At 43.7% G+C, this 23,033-nt stretch overlaps 1 protein-coding gene across 1 annotated transcript in view; it reads right to left on the bottom strand.

The window, feature by feature from the left end:
• TPH2 (tryptophan hydroxylase 2) overlaps positions 1–23,033 on the bottom strand; it is a 476,020-nt gene that overhangs the window by 424,715 nt on the left and 28,272 nt on the right. The window contains exons 2-4 of the mRNA XM_069230088.1: positions 3,956–4,090; positions 1,079–1,262; positions 873–973 (exon numbers count right to left, since the gene is read on the bottom strand). Coding sequence (XP_069086189.1) covers positions 873–973; positions 1,079–1,262; positions 3,956–4,090 — 420 coding nt within the window. The remainder of the gene's footprint in view (positions 1–872; positions 974–1,078; positions 1,263–3,955; positions 4,091–23,033) is intronic.

Here is a 23,033-nt window from a genome sequence, read left to right on the forward strand (position 1 = left end):
TAACTATGCCCTCAAAAATAGGGCATAATGTACAGATTTTGGTCATTTCCGTACCAAATGTTGTATATTCCAGTGTTTCCCTGGCTTTCCCCTCTGTTATGACCTGCTGAAATGTATCTGCTGATAAATGTAAAATAGGGTCAAAACTGCACTCGTCACTCATGCAATGTAAATCACACAACTCGCTATTGTATGCCCAGGGATTGTACTTTAATGAAGCCCTTATAATACAAGCCTATGAGTAATATTAACTTTGTAACCTCAAACTTCAAGGCATAAAAACACACATTTGAATATACTTGTCCGTCACACCTGTGCCTTTCTGAACATCAAATATTTGATGATACAAAATTATTCAGCAGACTGGATCTCGGCACCAACTGGGTTTATTTAATCTTTTGTTTTTTTGATAATCAAATACAACATTTTGTTTCTTTTTTTATACAGATCGTTTATAAATTGTTCTCATATATATTTATTATATCTTGAAGTTTGAGGGTGTTTCTGGGACGGTTCTATTGGAACGCCACAGTTTTCGGTGAATTATACCACAACCGTCCATAGCTGTCATTGTGAATTAATCTTGAAACCCGTCGCATTAAAGAGCCCTAACACTTTGTAAATCCTTCACATTTGTGTTTTCCTGCGGCCACTCGTTTTCGATATAGCTCCTCCTCCGTAGTTTTCGCAGGCCTCGTTCCACTTTTGTGTGTGTGAGAGCCTAGTGACGCATTGCCCCACTGAGGGTGCACCCATAAGGTTCTTTACGTCTTGAGATTTTCTATTCCAATCCAATCCATGTGTGCTTTTCCTTAATATAACGAACAGGACCTCGTGGTTGTACTACTATGAGCATGTAATAATTCACTTACCGGGTGGTCTGCATCCAGCTCAGACCCATACATTAATACTCGGTGCGAGCATTTGTCCAGTTCCGAGATTTTCCTGGGAAACCAGGGGACGCCGTCAAACTCTGTGAAAGAGAGGGCGCACAAGCAACTCATTAGTCGAGGGATCATCCCTTTCATTCCAGAAATGTAATTTTTAAAATCCGCAACGGTGCATAAAAATGCCTTGCCTTCCTCCTCCGGCCAGGCACTGCCAGCTGGACTAACAGACACGATATTCGACTGGCATTTTAGCAACTGAACCAGTTCATTCAATTCTTTCTTGCTGCATTCAAAGTCCACAAAAATGTCCACTTCAGAATTTCTTCGCTTTGATTTTCGTGATTCAATTTGTACCATGTTTACATGCTTTTCCTGAAGAAAGATGACAAAGAGCGTAATTTAAATGGGATAACTTGCAACAAACGAATATGACAAAATCCAGCACATTCCAATGCCCAAACAAACGTTACAGAAAGAAAGTAATTGTTGTGCTCCCGCCCCTAGTAATTTGAATAAAAATTGACGAAAAGCATTGCAGACGGGTTATTTTATATTCTCTCCAATGAACTGTTTAGCACTGCCAAGGCTGGTGTAATAAAAATGGTCACTAGATGGCGCAACTGAGTTAAATAAGGACTGTATATGGTGCTGGAAGATTTCATTTCATTTCCTAGGTTATGCGAAGATTACAAAAAAATCTAATTTATACTGATATTGGTGTAAAATAATACATACATTGAGCAAAACGAAATGAACATATATTCACAATTAAATCTCAGTTAATCACAGTAACACCACCAAGTAAAGCACTCGAATAAAGTAGCTTTTTCGGCTAGCACCTGAGCTCTCAGCGAGCTCCAATGCTACAGCGCCTCTTAGTGTATAGCACATAATATTTATTGCTGATGGTTTTTGCTCTTAAAACAATTAACGGTATTTAAAGCATTTTTAATTAGTCTTTACCAAACAGAAAGGTAACACAATTCATTAGGCAAGGTCCTCACTGTTAATAAAAATAAAGCAAAGCATAGCAGCTTTGCGAGGCTTTCCAATAAAGCTCTTATATAATGTGATGATTATTTTTCCAATGTTATCTTAATTCACATCAACCTTGAGGGGAAAATGTTTCTTCTCTATCATCACTTAAATATCATGTGAATACCAGCCCAAGGAATTGCAATGAGCACCGGTAGTGATGCGAGTAGTCCGAAAGACTCGAGGTCCTCTCTATCATCATGCAACCAGTGTCATTCTTCACCTGCCTGACACAAATTTCCACAGTCCCTGTATTTATTAGTATTTCATTTAATCCCCTATTTCAGAATATTTTACCGACATAGGATATGATTCCAGTGGATTTGATTTTAACTTTGTCAATCAATATAAATACTGACTACACCTGAGTGTTCGCAAATCTTTGCTGTCCCTTCTTGTAGTAGCTTGGGGTTAAATTGAAATCATGAGGCCTCTGCAAATATCATGGATTAAATCTTAATACTGACAACAACCGCCATCAATGTAGTTCCTGTTAATGTTCTAAAAGTTTAACGCGCAGCTGTGACAAACATGACAACCACCAATCAAACTTTTGCAAACTTTTTCATTGTTCTAAAGGAAAATCCTAAAGCGGGAGTGTTGTGTTTTTTAAAAGGAAAACTACTGTTGCTCACAGCCTGGTTTTACCTGGCAGTGATGGACAGCTAAAAAAGCCATCCAATTTCCCATTCTAAATTGGATGGGCAATCAGATGGCTAACCTCCCAATACCTGCTCTCCTTCATGCTGTAGGAGGAATATGTTGCTGACAGAACAGCAGTAGGGTCCATATTGAGATACTTGTAGCGTCGTCCTAGCCTGGGTTTCCGCCTATGCCACATACAAAGCTGGGTATTACATGTCTTTATTCATCAATCTGTAACCGCAAAATCAACACTCTAAATCTGCATTCACTTTAACATGCTCAAACACATATGTCACAGTTCTACGTAGTCCATCAGGAGCCAAAATTGTTCCAGGAGCCAAAATTGTTCCATCATTAATAACTCACACGACACTACAATACTTAAGGTCCGTCCTCCTCTAAATCGGGCAGGTACAGGAGCGTAGCTTGGTCAGTCAGATTAGGGGGGGGTAAGCTTTAGGTTTTCAAACAATCGGGCTGGCATAGAATGTTCAAATATATTCTGTGACAAGTACGGTGCGGGCCTAAGGGGCAGTGAAAAGAGATAGGAATGCGGATTGTTAGGGGTACTAAGGGAGGAAAACACAACATTTTGTAAAATTAAAAATATATTTGACAACTTTACAAAATGAGAGGGAAAGAGTATGTATGTGTGTTTTTGTCTGAATGTATGTAAAAATTACTGGTGAAATCTGGCTGACGTCTCATCATACCCGAGTCGAAGCATTTTTACCCAACTATTTATCAGAAAATTTGTTTATTAGGGGGGTGTAGCACCCTCCTCCCAAAGCTAAGCCCCTGAGCAGGCAGACTTAACTTTGGCACTGTTGTGACAGAGTACCCTCTCTGCCAAACTCTAAATCTGCCCCTAAATAAATTCATGACAACCGTTTAGTTCAAGTAATAGTCTGCTATGAATACCTGCATTGCCCTGTATTATACATCACAAAAAACAAAAAATGAAAATCAATCGGTGTGCGAGAATATGGTGAACAAGGATAATTTCATTTGTGATGTCGTCACCAATGCCGTAGATGCTGAAACGTTTTCAGCATTTTTTTAAATTAATGCAGTATTTTGTTTTATCATCAGACATGTATTGGAGAAGCTAGAACTGCATTTTCTAGCTCAACCAACAGCTTTTCTATTTTTTAAGTTTATGTAAGACTCATTTCTCTCTATTTCGTTCCGATGGCATATGAAGGAAAGTCGTGTTTGACTGAAGACATTTTGCCAACGCTTAAAACGCTCAAATTTCTCAAGAAAGTGTCATCAGTTAGCATTGAGAACATATGGATTTTTTCCAATGCACCATACATGGATGGAAGCAAGCATTTCGATTTTGTTCAGTAGTTTGTTGAATCATACAGGGAGCAACGCCTTACCTGGAATAGACGGATAGTTTTGACCAGTCCTCCAATTTCATTTTTCAAAGAAAAGACAATCGCCGTCTTTTTATTTTCCGCAGCGCTGTCTTTAGGTGTGCCGTCCTCATTCTGAGCAGGATTGGCCACGTTGAACTGTCAAAAGTAGCGGTCAAAGACTTCATGTTAGACAGAGATACGATAAGAAGTGTCTATAATGAAACATGGCAGGCTTGTTGTCACACTTTAGAAACAAGAAGAGAACAATTAACAGCAGATGCAAGAAGCAAAATGTGTAAATGAATCATTCTCAAAGACACACAGTTGACAGCCAACATTTCTGAACCTTTAATAAGTTCCTAAGCACAAAGAGGGCAGCGTGCTTGATCTCGGCCTACTTCCAGTGCATCCCTCTTTGACAGGTGGATGCATTGTCACAAAGGCCCATATTTATACCCGGTTTGCGCTGAATTAGCGTAAACAAATTTTTACGCTAATTCAGCTCAAACCGAACTCCATATTTATACTTTGGTGCTAGACACGCCTAGAGCCAAAGTTATGAAGTTAACATTGTTTTCTGTATGGGAAAACCTACCTTGCATCAATGAGATGCAAGGTATGCGTTCCTGTCCAGAAAAGGACGATATGGCCTTTGCGCCATATTTATCCCCTTGCTAAAATCCAGAATGGGGGATGGGGGCCTTAAATAATGGCACTAAGGCCCGTATTTATACTTTTTTTGCGCCGCATTTGCGTCGTTTTTTGATGCAAAAACGGCGCAAACTTGCAAAATGCCATTGTATTTTGTAGGTTTGCGCCGTTTTGCGTCAAAAAGCGGTGCAAATGCGGCGCTAAAAAAAGTATAAATACGGGCCTAAGTTTGGTTAGTTCCATTATTTAACGCCTCGGTATGGGCAGGCATAAGGGGACCTGTAGGCATATTTCCATGGTCAGAGACCATGGAAAGTGCCCACAGGTGCCCTTAGCTGGCCCCAGGGATAGCTCCACCCACCCCCACCCACACCAGGAGGACACCTAAGGATGGGGTACCCATCCCAGGTAAGTCCGGGTAAGTATATATATATATTTTTTTCTCACCAACACCACTCGGGCCCTGACTTGGGGCCCACTGCACGGCGCTGGCCCCAATTGTCCACTGGGCATGGTCATTGGGGTGGTGGACACGGCTCCTGTCTTTACTAAGACAGGAGCCATGTCCATGGGGGTTGTGTGCCAGAAAATGGCGCTACACTGATTAGAGGCAATTTTTTTTGCCTCTAAACCGTGTAACACCATAATTCGGCACACAAGCCCCGGTTCCCCCTTACGCCTCCCAAGCCCTGTTAGCATTCTTTCCAAGGACGCTGACAGGGCCTTAGTGCCGGCTAGCGCCATTCCATAAATATGGCGTCCGGCCTGCGTCTTGGAATGGCGCTAGCCGGTGCTATACTTTTTCTCGCAAAACTGCGCTAACACAGTTTTGCATGAAAAAGTATAAATCTGCCCCCAAGTAACCTAATATCACTTTCACCTGCTCCAGCTGTGGGGTGACGCAGGCAACAATGCACGCCATGCACAAGTTGTCACCTCTGGGAGGTTCTGCTGTGGTAAGGACCTGCTGAAGTACATTTACTTTTGCCTCAGAGGCAAATATACATCTTTTTTGACATCTTTAAAAAAAAGCACGAGCCCATGAAATGCCAGCTATGGGAATGTAAGCTCTGTACAGCTCTGACTGGAGTCTACTGTCGATAGCATGCTACCATTTTTCTAGAGTGAGCCAATGCAAACGGGGACCCTTGAGACATATGTGTAAAATGTGCAAAATCTAGTGCCTGTGAATTAGGGATCTGTTCGTTTCATGTTATCAATAGGAATCGGCACACTACAATTTCACCTGTTCACCTTTACAATGACAGGCCATTAATGATGCCCACCCTTCTGAACATATTACTCCATAAAATGATTTCCTATTTGAATGATAAGAATGATTTATCAGAAGGTTGACCCATTTTGAGGAAAAGGCGTATGATAAAAAAGTGATAACACAACGCAACAGCCGGGATGGATACATTAATTGTTAATAACGCCCTCTATGTGATGCTGAGATTGCCTCAATCTAAAGGCTAAAAGGCTGAGACAAACTATTATTTTCGGATTGCATTCTCAGTTTAGGGAAATGTAGCACGAGAAGCTGATTTAATTGTCTGTACGGTCAGATCTCGATGCAGGTGCTAACAGTCGTACACTTTTTATTGGATATCCACATTTTTTATCTGCAGCAATCAAGAACACTACAAATCCCACAATCCTTCATCTTTAGGAAGGAAGCGATAATACAGAAGACATTAAACGCTATAAATAGCTGTGGTTATACACAAATGTCATCTCTTCTTGCTGCCTGTGGGTTAAACCCAAGTTGAACCTGGATTCGTCTAATTTGTGTTCATGTAGCATTTAAATTGGTTTATTGTGCCTTCTGTCTTTAGTTTGAGTGAGGTTTGGCATTTGCTATAATGTGATTATTTTGCCGCACACGCTTGCAAAACATGTTGTGTCTGCATCATTTGTTGGTTTCTATAGTGAGCTTAATGTTTCTTGGGGTCAGGGACATATGGCAGGACGGTGTACTTGAATGCATTTCTTTGTGGTCTCCGAGTAACAGTAAAATATCTGGATTAAAACATGTCTTGCGATGAAAATAAGCATTTTTGAAGGTGACAATTTTAAACATATTTTTGCTTATTATTTTATTTGAGAGATTATGCATATCGTGAGGGGTCAACTCCCTGTGAATTGCAAATTACAAATGTATTTCATTAATGAGAGAGACCGCGGTAATGCACACAGGCAAAGAAGGATGACATTCTCAAAAAGAACCACTGGTACTTTCTAGAAACCTGTACATAAGGCAGCCTCTTCATTCTGTATAAATGTGGTACTGCCACTGGCAATTCAGCAGCAATAGGAAGCGATTCCAGAGGAGGTGCAGAGATTATTGTGAAAAGGGGCACTAGAGCCTTGTGTGCTGCACCCCAGGGGTCTTGTCAGCAGCATTTTCTTGTTTCAGAAAAATAATACACTGTTACGAAAGGTGATACATCTGAAAGACCTATATCTGTTTGTTCTTTATGAGCATTTCAAGGTGGATACAGTAGAACGTCTCAGCAACTTTATACTGGTCGACTGGATGATGTGTAAGGATTTAAAAGATGCTTACTCAGTGTCAGTATTCATCCTCACAGGAAATATCTGCAGTTCCTGAGGCAGGATCAGGCCTTCTGATTCACATCCCCTTCTTCCGGTCTGCCCCCACTCCTCGGTGTCACCAAGTTGCCAAATTCGAAAAGGCAACACTCATTTCGCAGGGCCTGACGATGAGAATATATCTGGACAATATGAATTTTCTGGGGCATGGGAAATTTCTGTTGTTGAGACAAGTTCTGATAGCCATAAAGTTAATTCAGAATCTAGGGTTTATTGCCAGCAGGGAGAATTCTGATCTAATTCAGTTTAAGTTTTTCAGATTTTTTTGTGGACTCAGCAATACAGGCTCTATCACTTCCAAATGTGAAATTAAAGGCAAATTACAAGGTAGCTGTACTGACACAGCAGTACTTTTTTGTGCCAGTTATCAAGACTGTTGGAGGCGGAGTGGGATCCCGCAACCCTCCTGACCTACAGAGCAGCAAAAAAGGATGACACAGCCCTTTTAGAGCAGTTGCGACTTTGCAGCCCACACAGTCAAGGTGCACAAAGAGGGCAACAAATCTGGTTGTCTCCTCGTCTGGTTGATCAGACAGGAAACCCCTGTCAGTCTCATTATGGGTAATCACCGGGTCGTAAACCCAGATACGCACAGAGAATGAGAATTTATAAAATTTCACACATACTACTCCTCTGTTTACTAGGCCACATCATCTGCCTCCCTGAACGTGTTGCTCTCATTCCTAACAGATATTCCACTTCCACATGTTGTCTACTCCACCAGGCTTGCCTTGGACGCTGCACTCGCAACGTCTGAGGTCACGCAGGCCACAGTCCACAACAAAACCCCGGGACTCGATGGGTTAACCCAATGAATATTATGCTACTTTCCCCCCCCATTGAGATGTTCAAGGCAGTCCTCCAACTCGGTGAGCTCATGCAATCCCTCCGGGAATACCTCCTGCTCTCATTTAGCTAGCCTGACAAGGACCTTGTCCATCTAGGGTCATATCACCCCAGCGCCCATCCTCGGAGCGGACTATAAGATCCTGGGGAAAGTCCTTCCACCAGATACACCCAGATTCTCCCAGACCTTATACGCTCGGACCAGAATGAATTTGTCCCAGGCCAAAGCACTTCCCAAAACATCCAGGACCGGGTCCAGGGGCATTTCACACAGGCTGCATGTCTCATATTGGATTGGGGGAAGGTATTTGACAGGTTGCCCTAGTAATTTCTCTTTCTGGTGTTAAGTCGCATGGGCACAGGGCAGCGGGCATCAGTTACTCGCCTATACCAGACTGCTTTATGCCAGCCTATCCTCCCAGGTTTGCCAGGGTCGCCTAATCGCTACTCCCTTTATGGTAGAACGTGGTGCATGGCAGGGATGCCCGCTCTTCCCGCTACTCTTGCGCTGGAAATGAAACCACTTGCCATTCGACTACGTGGGGAGGGCCGAGAGTGCGGCATAGACATGGAAGATAGAACGCATGCTGTATCATTATACATGGTAGACCTACTAATATACTTTCAAGATGTGACAGTTGACCTCCCCCACGCCACAACACCCTCACCGCCTTTGCTGATGCTGTGGGACTCTGGGTTAATAGGACAAAGTCAGTGTTAGACCTTGCATTCCTAAGGTGGTCTTACCCCAGACTTTTTGCCTTTTACCTCAGCTTTTCTTGCTGTATCTTTTTGTTGGACATAGGACTCAGAGGACTTTACCACTGCTAACCAGTGCTAAAGTACATATGCTTCTCCCCTAAACATGGTAACATTGGTGTATCCCCATTTGACATATTCAATTTACCTGTAAGCCCCTTGTAGAGTGGGATACCATATACCCAAGGCATGGAAATTAAATTCAGCCAGTGGGCCTGCACCACTAATTCTGTCACCCACTTATGTAACCCAATAAAAATATCTCAGACCTGCTGCTGCTGAGCCTCTGTGTGCAATTTTACTGCCAACTACACCTGGCACTTAAAACCTCTTGCCAAGCTTTAAACTTCCCTTTTCTTACATATGTCATCCCTAAAGCCTTAGGTAGCCCAGAGGGCAAGGTGCCATGTAAGTAAAAGGTAGGACATACACTTTTGAGTTTTACATGTCCTGGTAATGTGTGAGGCCTGACCATCTCATGGGCCAGCATTGGGAATTCCTTAAATACTTTTAAGCTGTAATTCCTGATCAGAGAGAGTAGCTGCATCATGTTTAGTATCATTAGAACTGTAATGATAAATCCTCTTTTCTTCTAAAGTTCGAATTATTATTACTATTCAAAAAATGCCATTTTTAGAAAGTGGGCATTTCTCTGCCCTCGCTGCCCTGTTTGCCTACAGCCTGTTTCCAATAGATGTCTGGCCTGGGCTAGGTGACAGCTACACTTGTGCATTCCATTCAGACTCCTACAATACAAGATACTCAACTGCATCTGCATTCATCTGCATACTGATGGGTTTTCCTGTGGAGGAGGTTGGGTAGGGCTCACACTTACACTTCAAAGGGTAGTGACCAGAGCCCACACAAAGGAGCTGATTACCTCCTACTGATGGCATGGAGCTGGGCTGAAAGGGGGACCTGTGCACTACAGAGAAACCTTTTGAAGTCATCACCCAAATCAAAGGCACTTTTTGGTCCTGGGTCTCTGACCCCCAAAAATCAGTTCACTCCTTGAACTGGAAAAACCTCTGCTGGAGTAAAGGCCGCTGCGCTCAAGCGATTGCCTCCTTGCTGTGACTGACTGATTCCAGGAACTGCTGCCCTGCTTTGCTGCACCGCCCTGATGCCTGCTGACCTCTGACCTGCAAAGAAAGGCTACAGATTGCACCCAGAGTGACTCCGGGAGCATGCTGGCTTGCCCCCTGGTCTCCCACAAGGACTCAGGGACATCAAAGACCTTGTGAAAGACTCCATGGAACTACTGCACCAATAGCAACCATTCTGGGAGTGGCTTCATCTGAGCCTGCCACCCCATTCATCAACAACTCTGAGAGCAGCTTCACCCTAACTTGCCACCCTGGCCATGAAAAACTCATGAGTGGCTTGTTCCAGCCGCCGCTTCACAAAGACTCCATGAGCGGCACCTTGACTGCTCTCTTTCCAGTGCTGCAACCCACAGTTCCCCACCTAGTCACCTTAGCTGCACTCCATCAGTCGGCGAGTCGCACTCCGACACAACTCTGCCGCACTCCCAAACGACTCTGCCTTCTTGCCGCTGTGCCACTGTGCTGGCCCCAGGTACTTTCGGATTCATGGCCTGCAGCCACAGCAGTGTTTTCCTAGGGAGATTAGATCCAAGCGGTCTTGGACAGATAAATGCAGAGCTGGAGTTTTGGTATCTCTGCACCCGGGTCGGATCCTAATGGTCACGACCATACCTCACTGCGCTTGTTGCAGTAGAGGAAGCGTGATTTCAGGAATATCATAAATGTGGAGTCTCTTTGTGGTGTTTTCACTGTGATTGCTGTATGTGGGCTGCACAAATACTTTAAAATTGTCTCCTAAGTTAAGCCTGCCTGCTCTGTGCCAAGCTACCAGAGGGTGAGCACAAGTTAATTTAGGTTGTGTATTTGACTTACCCTGACTGGGATTGTGGTCCCTACTTGGCCAGGGTGCACACCACTACCAATTAGAAACCCAATTTCCAACAGTCGGCAATCTATCCTCTCTGCCCTGACCATTCACCACAAGTCATATGCCTCATCGATGTGCAAATTTGCTGGTGTGATGAGGCGATTCGTTACCTGGGTGTCCACCCCTATCACTCCCCATATGACCTCTATGAGGGAAAGCGCTGTAGGGCCCAAACCAGCATCAGGTCACTAGTACGTATTTGAAAACCTCTGCCCCTGGCCCCAGTTGGAAAAATTGCATTAGCTAAAATGGTTCTCTTGCCTCATCTATTATATTAATTTGCAAACTTACCCATGATACCACTGAAGACATTCTTAAACAAACTAGATTCCATGGTATGTATTCTTATGTGAGACACTGGGCATCACTGTGTCACTCTCAATAAACTGCAGCTTTCAGTAGGTAAGGGAGGGCTGAGTGCCACCTCATTTGAAGCATACTTTCTGGCAGCACAGCTGCAATGGCTCTTGTGATGGATGGCGCAAGGTTATATAGGAGTGGCCAGCGATAAATGAGGGTTCATATCAGTTCCCACAATTCAAGGCTTTCTTCTGCCAATGACTTTACCCTCATCTCCCTGGTCGCTATAAGTGACGATAGTGCGTTCCTGCATACTCTGCATATGCTGCCATGCGAGTGGAGTTCTGGCATATGCACCAGCAATGCCCCTGATCGGCATCCCTCATTTTCTGGGCTACTATATGCCTAGAGGTTTACAATGCTGGACTGACCGGCAGGAGACCTATTTTCAGATGGTCAAACCCTCACATTTCATCAAGTGGCAACAGACTATTGCCTCCCACTGGGACAGTTGTCCACTGCCAACTCCACTTCACCTTTCACACTCTGGGGCACACCAGAAACAGAACTCCCTACTCACCAGGTGCTAAAAACCATACAATAGGTGCTGGTCGTCATCAGATAACATTGCTATATAAAGCCATTTGGGAGCTCATAGATATTCCACTCACAATACTCCGACATAAATGGAAGGATTACATCAGGAGAGTACTACATGACAAAGAGTGGGCAAAGGCACTAGAGTATCCCCAACAGGTCTCCCGGAAACTCCTGATTCAAAAATATCCAGTTCTTTATAATGCGCAGGTGTCACACACTCGACGCAGATCTTGCACACATTCTATGATCATGCCCGGCCTTACAAAGCTATGGGCAGACAATACACAATATCCTACTGGAGGTCAATGAACTGCCTGATCTCCACACATGGGAAGCAACTGCCTCAGATATCTTTAGGCACCAGAAGCAACATAAGGTACACATCCAATTTGTGGCGCTGATGCTCCTCCTTGCCAAGCGCACATTTCACTTCAGAGGTTATCGCTGAAGACCCCATCGGTTGTGGCCTGGCATGGGAAAATGTGCCAATGTGGATGGGCAGAGGAGGACACTCTTTGCTTTGAGGAGCTCCGTCAGGTTCTCAAACAGCCTATTTTCTCAGAGTGGGCTACACTTTACACACAGTTCTGACAGACAGGGGAACAAGATGAACCCCCATAGAGAAATACGGAGACCTACCATATAATCACCGCTTGACAAGCCCGCTGGACACAGGGACTCCCATTTAGTAAGCTAGGGTGCTACACTACTACAATCCCCCCCAATGACTGGAGGTGTGGCAGACCCCCAGGGAGGGCCCCTTCCTCTATCCCCATTTCCTTTCCCACCTGGTCGCCCAGCCCTCCGGACTCTCCCCAACCGTGTGTAATGCCAACTCCTAAACAAACATCCCATACCTTTTCTTTGACACTAATAATCTGCCATTGCCATCTCCTCCACAGATCCCTTTCTCTCCCTGGTTTTTGTTCATACGCTCTGTTAGATTCATCACAGCAGGGTACAAGCAGCACCCCCTAGTTTACACTACCAATTTCCTCCTGGTCCACTTCTCTGTCAGACCTGGTAAAGTTTGCATGTAATGTTTTCTATGCTCTCACTGCAACACCATAGTTTCTGGGTTACAGAATCCATGAATGATCTGCCTTGCTGCATGTGCTGTTCACAATAAAAATCTCAATAAAAGTAATTTGCAGAGGAAATCAAGACTGGTGGCTCTGCTCTTATCCTCAATTCAGACAATCTTTCCGTGTCCGCATTTGTACAGGGCACTTCAACATATAAAAATAAAACATCTAAGAAAAGGCTGGAATATTCTGAAATTATTCCTTTAGATCAGGAGGCGAGGGAAGATTTAGGATTGTGGTTAGGCCATGTGGATGACTGGAAGAGCAGGGCCATTTTTCTACATCCCAGATCTTGCGTCACAGTCAGATGCAACTCTCTGGGTTTGGGGTGCAAGATGCAGTGGTGGCTCCTTTGCTACAGTGGAGAAGCATCGCCCCCCCACAGGAGCAACCGCAGCAAATCCTTTAACAATGAAAGGATAATAAACAATGTTTATTATCCTTTCATTGTTAAAGGGGCGGGGCTGCCGGGGACGAGGGGAGTGCACTGTGCACTCCCCTCAGTGCCCATGTGTGTTTGACCGACCGTCTCGGGCCGGCCAAACACACATATGCACAGGGCTCTCCCCAGCCTGGCACTGTGTTGCCAGGCTGGAGAGAGCAGGCACAGGCTCCCAGCCAATCCTAACGTTGCTCTGAGCAGCATCAGGATTGGCTGCAGGGCAGGTTGGGAGCCTGTGCTTTTGAGGAGATGGAGAAGATGGAGGAGCAGCGGTGGAGCACAGCCTGGAGGTACGTTTTGTTCATTTTTTATTTTTTTTAACCTACCAGCCCCGTCCCCTGTAATCACCGCGAGCGGTGACTGGCAAGATGTGTGAGGTGTTCGACTGGAGGAAGAAGTCCAGGAAGGAGTCATTAATACAGATAAATTTGCAAATTGAAGCACAGTAAAAAACAGGACAGGATATGTGGTCCGTCTGCGAATGAACAGCTTGACAACAGTCAGGTACATAAACAGGCTAAGGGGAACGAAATTGAGAATTTTGACAGAGCTAGATAGGTCGCTGTGGGAGTTATGTCTCCATCAAAAGATTTTGTTGATAGCAGATTACCTTCCTGGCCCATTCAACTTAGTGGCAGATTGGTATTCGAGTAGTGGTCACAATGGCAACGACTGGCCATATGTCTTCAAGACCACTGCAGAAATGTGCAGATCCCACAAAATAGATCAGTTTGCCTCACAACTGACAATTCAGTTAGGGAAGTACTATAATTGGAGATCAGATCATCAGGAAGCCTTGGTTGCACTTTTCTTCAAGACTGGTGTGGTGGAAATCTTTATCCTTTTCCATCTTTTCTCATCATCCACTGATGGATTCCTCAGAGTCGTAGGCAGGTGGCAACAGTACCAATTGTGACATCCCTTTTGCGAGCACAACCATGGTATCCACCTCTCATGAAGTTGTCAGTTGACTGCCCAATTCTGATACTGGTATTTTCAGGAAGCAAGTATTATCACAATCCAGTGTTAGGAGGCAAGCTCTCACTTATTGCTTGGAATATATTAGGACATTTACAGAACTGCCAGACCTTTCGAAGGCAGCTTCCAAATATATCAAGGCACCCTCGCAAATGGCACGAGCTTATTGTTTGAAATATATTAGGACATTTACAGAACTGCCAGAGCTTTCAAAGTCCGCTTCCAAATATATCAAGGCACCCTCGCAAATGGCATGAGAGCTGAGTTAGATTTGAGAATCCTCCTGATCCTATATATTATATACTGTTGGATTTCAATTTAGCTTGTACAACTTTTCCAATCATGGGAGAACATTGATAAACTGTAATTTAAATGTTTATTGGCTAATTTGGAAACACTGTTATATCTAGCTTTTTCAGGAGGGTGTACGGATTTAGGGCTTTAGATATTTCCACAATGCATTTTTGTCCAATTCGGGTACACTTGGGGTACATTTTACAATCACAAGACATACCAAGAATTTATGCTACTGCTATCGAAGTCCTGTCTTTTACCTTGCACCCTATGTTGTGTGTGCTAAAATGTCTCAAACAATACCTACAGGTAAGGGAGGGATTGAGAACTTCGGCCCCCACAGTTGTTGACAGCACTATGTAAGTACTTTACTAGGTAACCTCAACCACACTTCGTATGTGGGTTAATGGAGTGATGGAGGTGGCAGACATAGATTCATGCCGCTATGGCATCCATTCAGCACTAGGGGCCAAGGCATCAAAAGCAATCTGGGCGAGAGCCAGATTGGAGGATCCTCAAGTCAGCTGACTGTTCAAAGATCTCTACATTTCAACCCTTTATGTAAGCACACACAGCTTGCTGCAATTAATGTGGGAGGAACTGCAAAATCTTCTAGCTAATAATGAAGAAGAGTCCTGGTTTTATCAAAGACAAAGGAGGTGAATATTATCACACCACTACTATTTGGCATGATATTAATAGTTATGTGTTTGTTTCTAGATCCAATTTTGAATGCTCAGACAACATAGTTGCACTCCAAGCTTGACCAGGATGAAAGGAAAAGCTATCATTTTGAAGGAGAATTATTGATCTGAGGACGGACTATGGACAAAGTAAAGAAGAACTGTTAAGGTAGTTGCTTGGATTTTTGTTGCTATTTGCATTATTTCTTCATGTATTATAGATTACTGAACATCATGAAAAAGGAGTGTCTGTGTATAGCCACACCTAATCAATCCAAGGAAGGCACTTAGTGCAGGCTGGAAAAATGCCACACTGCAGAACTGTTGCTGTGAGAGGTTCCTGCTGTCCAGTGCTTTAGGTGGGATGAAAAAGGTGAGGGTCCCTGAAAGATACATGGCCAAAGAAGCATGACTAAGAATCATTTCCAAGATGCTTGGTCTATGTAATTAAGAACATGGATTACAACATGCAACTAAAACCCTGTACTCCGCACAGTGTGACACCTAATCAGTATTTGGGTGCCTCACTACAGCTTTTCTGTTACTGCATCCATATGTGTCACGCAACAACAAACATACAGACCTAAAACAAGCCAGACCTATTGGCTTTGGCTCTGTGTGTTAGCTGTACAGATATATGAACAATAACAGTGATTTAGTTGAGAATAATTAGAAATGCAAATGTTTCAATTCTAAAAATATGAGACTGTGAGTCAAACATTACTAAGGTGTGGGAAAAGAGCAGTGGCCTTTGGAATGTCATAGGCACTCCAGTTCTCTTCCCACCACTTTCTTATGCAGTCTATCACTTTGCTGGAAACTTGTACCCATTGTCTACTCACATCTCTCTGAAATCCTTCCCACAATTACCAGTGGCACATGTGCAACTATCATTCTGCGCGCTCTGTGGAGAGGCCAAGAATTGGACGTGCAAATAGCCTGCAAAACCATTGACAGGCACTATGAGAAAAACGCTGCCTTCTGTATTATCTTCAGAGCTCTCAGTCTTGTGCTGTCATGAACACCCATCCACAACCTGAACTCTCTAGACCACTTAGTTAACATTATACACCATACAAGAGTCATGTTGTATGGAAAAACTACAAAACACATATTGGAAAAAATGCAAATATTCAGGGGGGATCCACATGGATTTCACTCCTGACATGCAATACCTCAATAGTTATTACAGGAATGGTTGAAAAATTAATTTTCAATTTTTGCCAATGAATTTAAGGACAAAAGTATAGAGCTCGAAAGGGACCTGTTTGAAAGCCCCGGCCCACTTAAAGCCCTGCTGCTGTCACTCAGGACTACAGCAACCCTGACTCACAGCAGTGGAAAACATTCCCTTCAGCCTGATAGCCCATACAGGGATGATATCTGGCTGCAGGGAAAAGTGAAAATAGGGTTTATGGAAAGTTGGGTAACTTTGACCTTTGCAAAACTCTCACAATAAAACTGACTTTGTGTCTGTAGCATTATGCTTTGCCAACCACTGCAAATAAAAATCACTTAACACATTCAGTAGAGGGTAGTAGCACATACGTACATGAAAAATACACTCCCAAGGAAGAAAGAGTTCAAAACCAGCGGCAGATTCTCCATTAGGGAGGAGGAGCATTGCCCCCCTCTTCTGCGAGTGCAGCCAACATGAAAAATAAAATGGTAATTAGATGATTTTATTAGTATTTTATTTTTCAGTGGATTGTAAAGGTGGGTCAGTGCTGCTGATCAGCAGCAGCAGGCAGGAGTAATGTGGCATGGGTGGCCACTCTAAGAGCCTGCTCGACAGGCGCACTGATAACCTCTCCAACCCAAGCTGTGTTAAACAGCTGGGTGGAGAACAGCGACAAGCCCTGAGTGTCTGAAGGAGGGTTAAGCCAGCCCACTTCAACTAATCCTGGTACTTCTCTCATGCTAGGTAATATTATTAACTGCATGAGAGCAACATCTGGATTGGTTCACTCTTGGACCCCACGCTCAAAGCAAAAGAATGCCAGAAATGGAGAAGAACACCAAGGCGGTGGATAAGTAAACTTTTTATTTTTAATTAAAAATGCTTTATGGCTCACTGACAGGCACTGTGAGAAACTCGCACTGTTTCAACCTCAACTCTAGAGCTCTCAGTCATGGTCCATTGTAAACATTGTTTATACTGGACCATGAATGAGAGTTTTGGTGTTGAGCCTCTGGGCATCCTGGGTCTCTCACAGTGCCTGACAGTGGGTCAAAATCTTTGTCCCACCACTTTCAAATAACTGCAGCCGCCTCGGTTCAAAACTTACAAGAAAAGGATGAAACACGCTTCAAGGAACTTGAACCCAGAAAAATTATTCTCAACTTCTATTAAAGGATTTATTGAGACAGTTGAATCACCCTGGAAAAGGCATTCAAAATAGAAATAAAAACGGCACATCTGCAAAACCTAACTGACCCCACAGAGTGTAGCTTGGTTTCTTCTGCAGTTTGTGTTATTCTGGAATACCCTATCCTGAGCCTCTGAACAGTTTTGAGTGAGAGGAATTGGGAAGGAATTCTGTAGGAACTGGGTTCTGTTTTTTAGTAGGAGTGTATTACGAGTGGATATTAAAAATGAGCTAAACCAGCAAACAATGACAATATGAAGTTTTCAATTGACACATCACGAAAACCATGCATATGTGGCTGGGTTTGATGAGTAGCATGTAAAGAAAACACTCCCTAGTGGCCACCTACCCACAGGCCAATGTCTGCGACAGGCATTCCACTGCCTATTTTATTTCTCTCTCTATTGTCTTCATTATTCAAACTTGAAATCTGAACATGCATCAGGGCATTAGCTATCCTCTTCCTTTTTTACTGATCACCCAAGAGGTGTGCGATTACCTAAGAGGTTAGGATGTGACAGCCATTAATATTTTTAAGTCTGGCATTAACCAAGACCTTTTGATTATACCAGCATTATGGGCCTGATTCACAAAGGTAAACATACACTTTTGTGTAAGTTTACGATTTTTTCATATTCACAAAAGTATGGTACGAGTAGTAATTTTACGACTGTGGAGTCTCCGCACTCATAGCAGAGACACCACACATTAAAAGATAGGCCAGTCCTATCTTTTTATGTGTGGAGTCTCTGCCATGGGTGTGGAGACTCCTCAGTCGTAAAGTTACTACTCATGACGTGCCTTTTTAAATAAGTTTACCTTCGTGAATCAGGCCCTATTTATCTAACGTACTTACTTAGGAGGCTTTCAGCCAGCCCTCTTTATCCATTGCTTTGTAGTTGTATCATACCAAGTTTGCTTCGTCCAGTACAGCATACAGTACAGAGCAGTGAGTCAGCCTACTTTTGCCTTGGTTGACTTCCCATTCTGCTCTTTACAAGAAGCACATCCGAACACAAAGTAGTTCCAATCAGTGTCAGTGACTAGGCAATGTTTTTGTATTCTGGGAAGGATCTGGCAATTCCCCAAATAATAAAGTTTTATAAAAACTATCAAAACACAAACCAAGCTTTGACAGAGCTGAAAGACTGCCTTTCAACACAGGAACTATTGGCTTTGCAAATGCTTGTTACAATTATTTCTTGTTCATACTACTAATATTGTTTTCGCTCTATGGCTATACAATTAAATTATATCCCTTCTTTCGGCTCATTGGCAGATCCCCTGTGTATAAAGGAGTAGAAAAAGATAGGTTGTAAGGACCCTTGCCGATCAGGTTAAGAGGGGAAACTGAGAAAATGAAGACAGCAGATCTATGTAAGGGCATGTGGCAAATATCCCTTCATTCCTTGTGAAGGAGCATGGGATAGATCCTATGTGTAATGCAGCATTTAAGTCTCTGCCTCCCTCAGTTCCAGATGTTCTGATCCAGAGGCGGGTGGCCTGAGGGGAGATGGTGTTCATAACCCATTTTGGAGCATACAGGCAAATGCCCTTTCCTCTTTCCCAGGCTACTTTTTACATTGACCGGGCATGGAACAGTTGACCAGGTTAGTCCCTTCATTGTGTCGTAAATGGTCTGTTACAGGTTTAAATGGGAAAATTAAGAAGAGAAAAACCTAAGAGGACCCTCATGGTAGTTCATTAAGGCTCCCAAACTGCCAGGACCCAGATCTGGCTGAGGGAAAGCACTGTCAGGGTCTTGGCAACTCCGGTGACACCTTGCTCCTGTTTTCCTTTAAAGATTCTAGATTACAAAGAATACCTTTTAATATGTAGGAAACCCTTCCAATTCGAATCTCAAGGATCAAAGGAAGATTTTAAGAATCTTTAGTATCAGGTATTCGCCCGCTCTCTCCCTCAAGATTAAGTGTGTTCCTCATCTGGTAACACACATTTATTGCATAGACCAACCCATTGTTTCAGTTCTGGGACATTGCAGTAGCTGCTTGAGGCTGTGCCCTCTCTAAATGGCAGAGTAAAAGTTAGCAATTTTCTGTAAAATCAAAGTAAATGAAAAGTCTGGAAGAAGAAAAACCTAAAAAAAGGTAAGATCTTCTGAAACAGCGTACTGGTGCAAACAAGGAAGGAGGGATTTTGCAGAGCAGAAATGGAACACATATGCATTTACTTCCCACAGGTATTACCTCCAAACAATTAAGTGGGAATGTCAACAGAAGGGCGTACACATTTTCTAATTGAGGTATTTGCTTAAAATGATTCACTCTGACACAAATTGTTAAAACTTTCTGCAGCAATGCACGCTACTCCTTCTGCAGTCAAGATTTATTAAATGCTTATAGTTTTTTTGTTGCCCTTCGATTTCACAGCAAGAAAGAAGACCGAGTGTCAGCCTTCACAGTTTTTTCAAAATATGTTGATTTAATCTGTTGTTGATTTTCTCATGAATCAACCTTGACTAACTGATGTCCCTTGGCTGTCTTCTTCAGCATATAGCAGGACCATGTGGTTTGCTTACAGAAAAGTCAATGCTCATCTGTGGTCTTCTTCCAATAAGACGTTTAATGACATCTGCAAGAAGTGCACACAAGGGCTTGTCGGGGAGGCGCATACCACACAGTTCTTCTGTACACAGCATCATGGCTGGGACAGTTGGCTGGCAGATTCAGTTAGGGTGCGTGTCTATCAGCTCACCAAGCTATGGACACACTAGACAATTCTTTTCATTGATCATTCTGCTTTTGACTAAAGAGTCAGTGATACACAATCTGGTGGCTTAACCATGTTGACATATCATCCCCATATGTCAATACAGGACAGTCATCGTCAGGACAAAGAGGCAATTTTAGAGAGCCATCATTCACAATCACTCAATAGCATTGCAGTATAATTTAGAGATGTGACTTACAGATCATAAGAGATGATTTGGAAATTGAAAAAACTTCAATTTGCCGCCTTCACTCTGAGATGGTGAGTAGAACTGCCAAGACCTAAATAAGCTTTTGAAAAACAGCTCGCTAAATGGGTCTTTGAAGAGTTATTTACAGTTAAAATCATAAAAAATCTTTGAAGCATGAACTTAGCTGTGTGAGACTCTCCAGATAGAATATCTTATCTCTTCCTGGTGCACCTTGCAGACTACGTCCTATCATGTGCTGTGTCTTGTGGTTCTTAATTCTAGATTCAGACTAAGGGCCAGATGTAGCAAAACGCCAATTTGCGAGGTGCAAAGTGCGAGTCCATGCGACTCGCAATTTGCACCTCGCAAATTGGTATGCAGTACGGTGTCTCAGACACCGACTGCAACTCGCTATGGGGTCGCAATGACCCACCTCATGAATATTCATGAGGTGGGTCGCAAATTGTGGCCCCATAGCGAGTATAGGCACTCGCAAACATGGAGGCCTGCTGTAGTCAGCAGACCTCCATGTTCGTGACTGCTTTTAAATAAAGCAGTTTTTTTTTTCTCTTTGCAGCCCGTTTTCCTTAAAGGAAAACGAGCTGCAAATAGAAAAAAATACCGAAACCTTTTGTTTCGTTTTTTTCAGAGTAGGCAGTGGTCCTGCTCTGAAAAAATAATTTTGTGAGCATTCACAAAGAGGAAGGGGTCCCGTGGGGACCCCTTCCCCTTTGCGAATGAGTTACCATCCACTTCAAGTGGATGGTAACTGCGAGTTGATTTGCGACCGCTTTCGCGGTCACAAATCAACTTAAATCGCGGTGCGAGTCGCAAATAGGAAGGGAACACCCCTTCCTATTTGCGAGTCGGAAACACATTTTGCGAGTCGGTTCCGACTCGCAAAATGTGTTTCTGCATCGCTTGAGGGCTTTTGCACCTCGCAAACGGCGTTTTTCGCCGTTTGCGAGGTGCAAAAGCCTACCTACATCTGGCCCTCTATCCTGTAACAACCGTCTTAGTGAAATGGTGTCCTGGCCAGGAAGCTGTTGGAATGCGTGAATTGTTCTTGCCAGCATTACAGAATAGTCAGTGTACTACAGAAGGGGGCTTTTTATTCCACCGGTGGTACTAACGGCAATGAAGGGCAGAAGTAATTTCTGTTATTATACATTAAAGAGATCAGGGTCTAAAAGCCAGCCCTGATGCATTGCTGTTTTTCCGATGAATATTTCAATACGTTGGCCTTCCTTTCTGCACCACTGATTTGTTATAGAGGTTAGGCAGGCGGTTTATGAGTTGTAGTTTCATGCCTTCCTGCTTCAATGTTCCCAAAAATTGTCAGAAATGGAGTCTATAGTTGGCAAAGGCATGCACCTTCCCAAGTAGGGACCACCACTCTATTCAGGGTAAGTCAGATACACACCATAAGTTAACCTGTGCTCGCCCTCTGTTAGCTTGGCACAGAGCAGTCAGGCTTAACTTAAGAGCCAATGTGCAAAGTATTTGAGCAATACTTCAAACAGCAAAACAGTGAAAACACCACACAAAAAGACACCACACCTGGTTAGAAAAATTGTGCTTAATTTTATGAGCAAAGCAAGACCAAAACGACAAAAACCTAAGCATAAGTTGAGATATGAATTTTTAAAGATGAAATGGAACTGTAATGCTTAGAAGCAGAAAGAGCCAACAGGGTCGTGCTAGACCGGACCAAAGTCAAAAGTTCAGGCCAACCACCATGGAGCATAGGCTGACTGCAAGATCCATGCAGGGCCCTCTAAGCAACCGTAGCTTGGTCCTTGAAATGTGTTGGTTCTGACTGGCACAATTATGTTGATGCGTAAGTTCAGAGTCCATGCTGAAGAAACAGGGAAGCGATGTGTCGCAGTCGATCCAGAGGGTGAGGGAGGTGCGTCAATTCTGGACCACGCAGAAGGGAAGATGCATTGCACAGTCAGCAATGTGGAGCTCCGATTCCTGCAGCGGCGGTGCTTTGTCATCAACAGCAATGCAAAGTTCTCAATCCTCGCAGCAGTAGCAATGCAGTGGGGAAGTGTTGATGGCAAAGGCAAAGCGTGAGTTCTGATCGGTGCAGTGAGGTAAATGCACAGTTCTTTGAAGGAATAGCCAGAAAAAAACACTTCCCAGGGCCCAGTACTGGGTTGGCACCACTTGGCAGGACAGGACTAACGGTTGGCAGATTCCATAGGCTGTAGCAGGATTGTTGGAAGCCTTTTGTGTCCCCAAGACTTAAAAAAAACAGGAGGCAAGCCAGCAAGCACTTGGGGTCACTCTGGGTTCAAGTGATGCAGGATCTGTCCTTTTCATTCAGGAAGGGGGAACAGCCGCAGCAGGGCAGCTCAGCAAGGCAATAGTCCAGCAAGGCAGGGATGTAGAAAAGTAGCAGTCCTTTAAGCAACACAGCAGTCCTTCTTCCTGGCAGAGTCTTCACAAGTCCACAAGTCCTGAAGTGTACTGATTTGGTGGGGTCAGAGACTAACTACTTATACCCAGTTGCACCTTTGAAGTGGAGGGAGACGTCCAGCCCTGTCTCTAGACTATCAGCAGGGGGTAATCAGTCC

This window comes from Pleurodeles waltl, chromosome 4_1, assembly GCF_031143425.1.
Source record: "Pleurodeles waltl isolate 20211129_DDA chromosome 4_1, aPleWal1.hap1.20221129, whole genome shotgun sequence".
NCBI lineage: Eukaryota > Metazoa > Chordata > Amphibia > Caudata > Salamandridae > Pleurodeles > Pleurodeles waltl.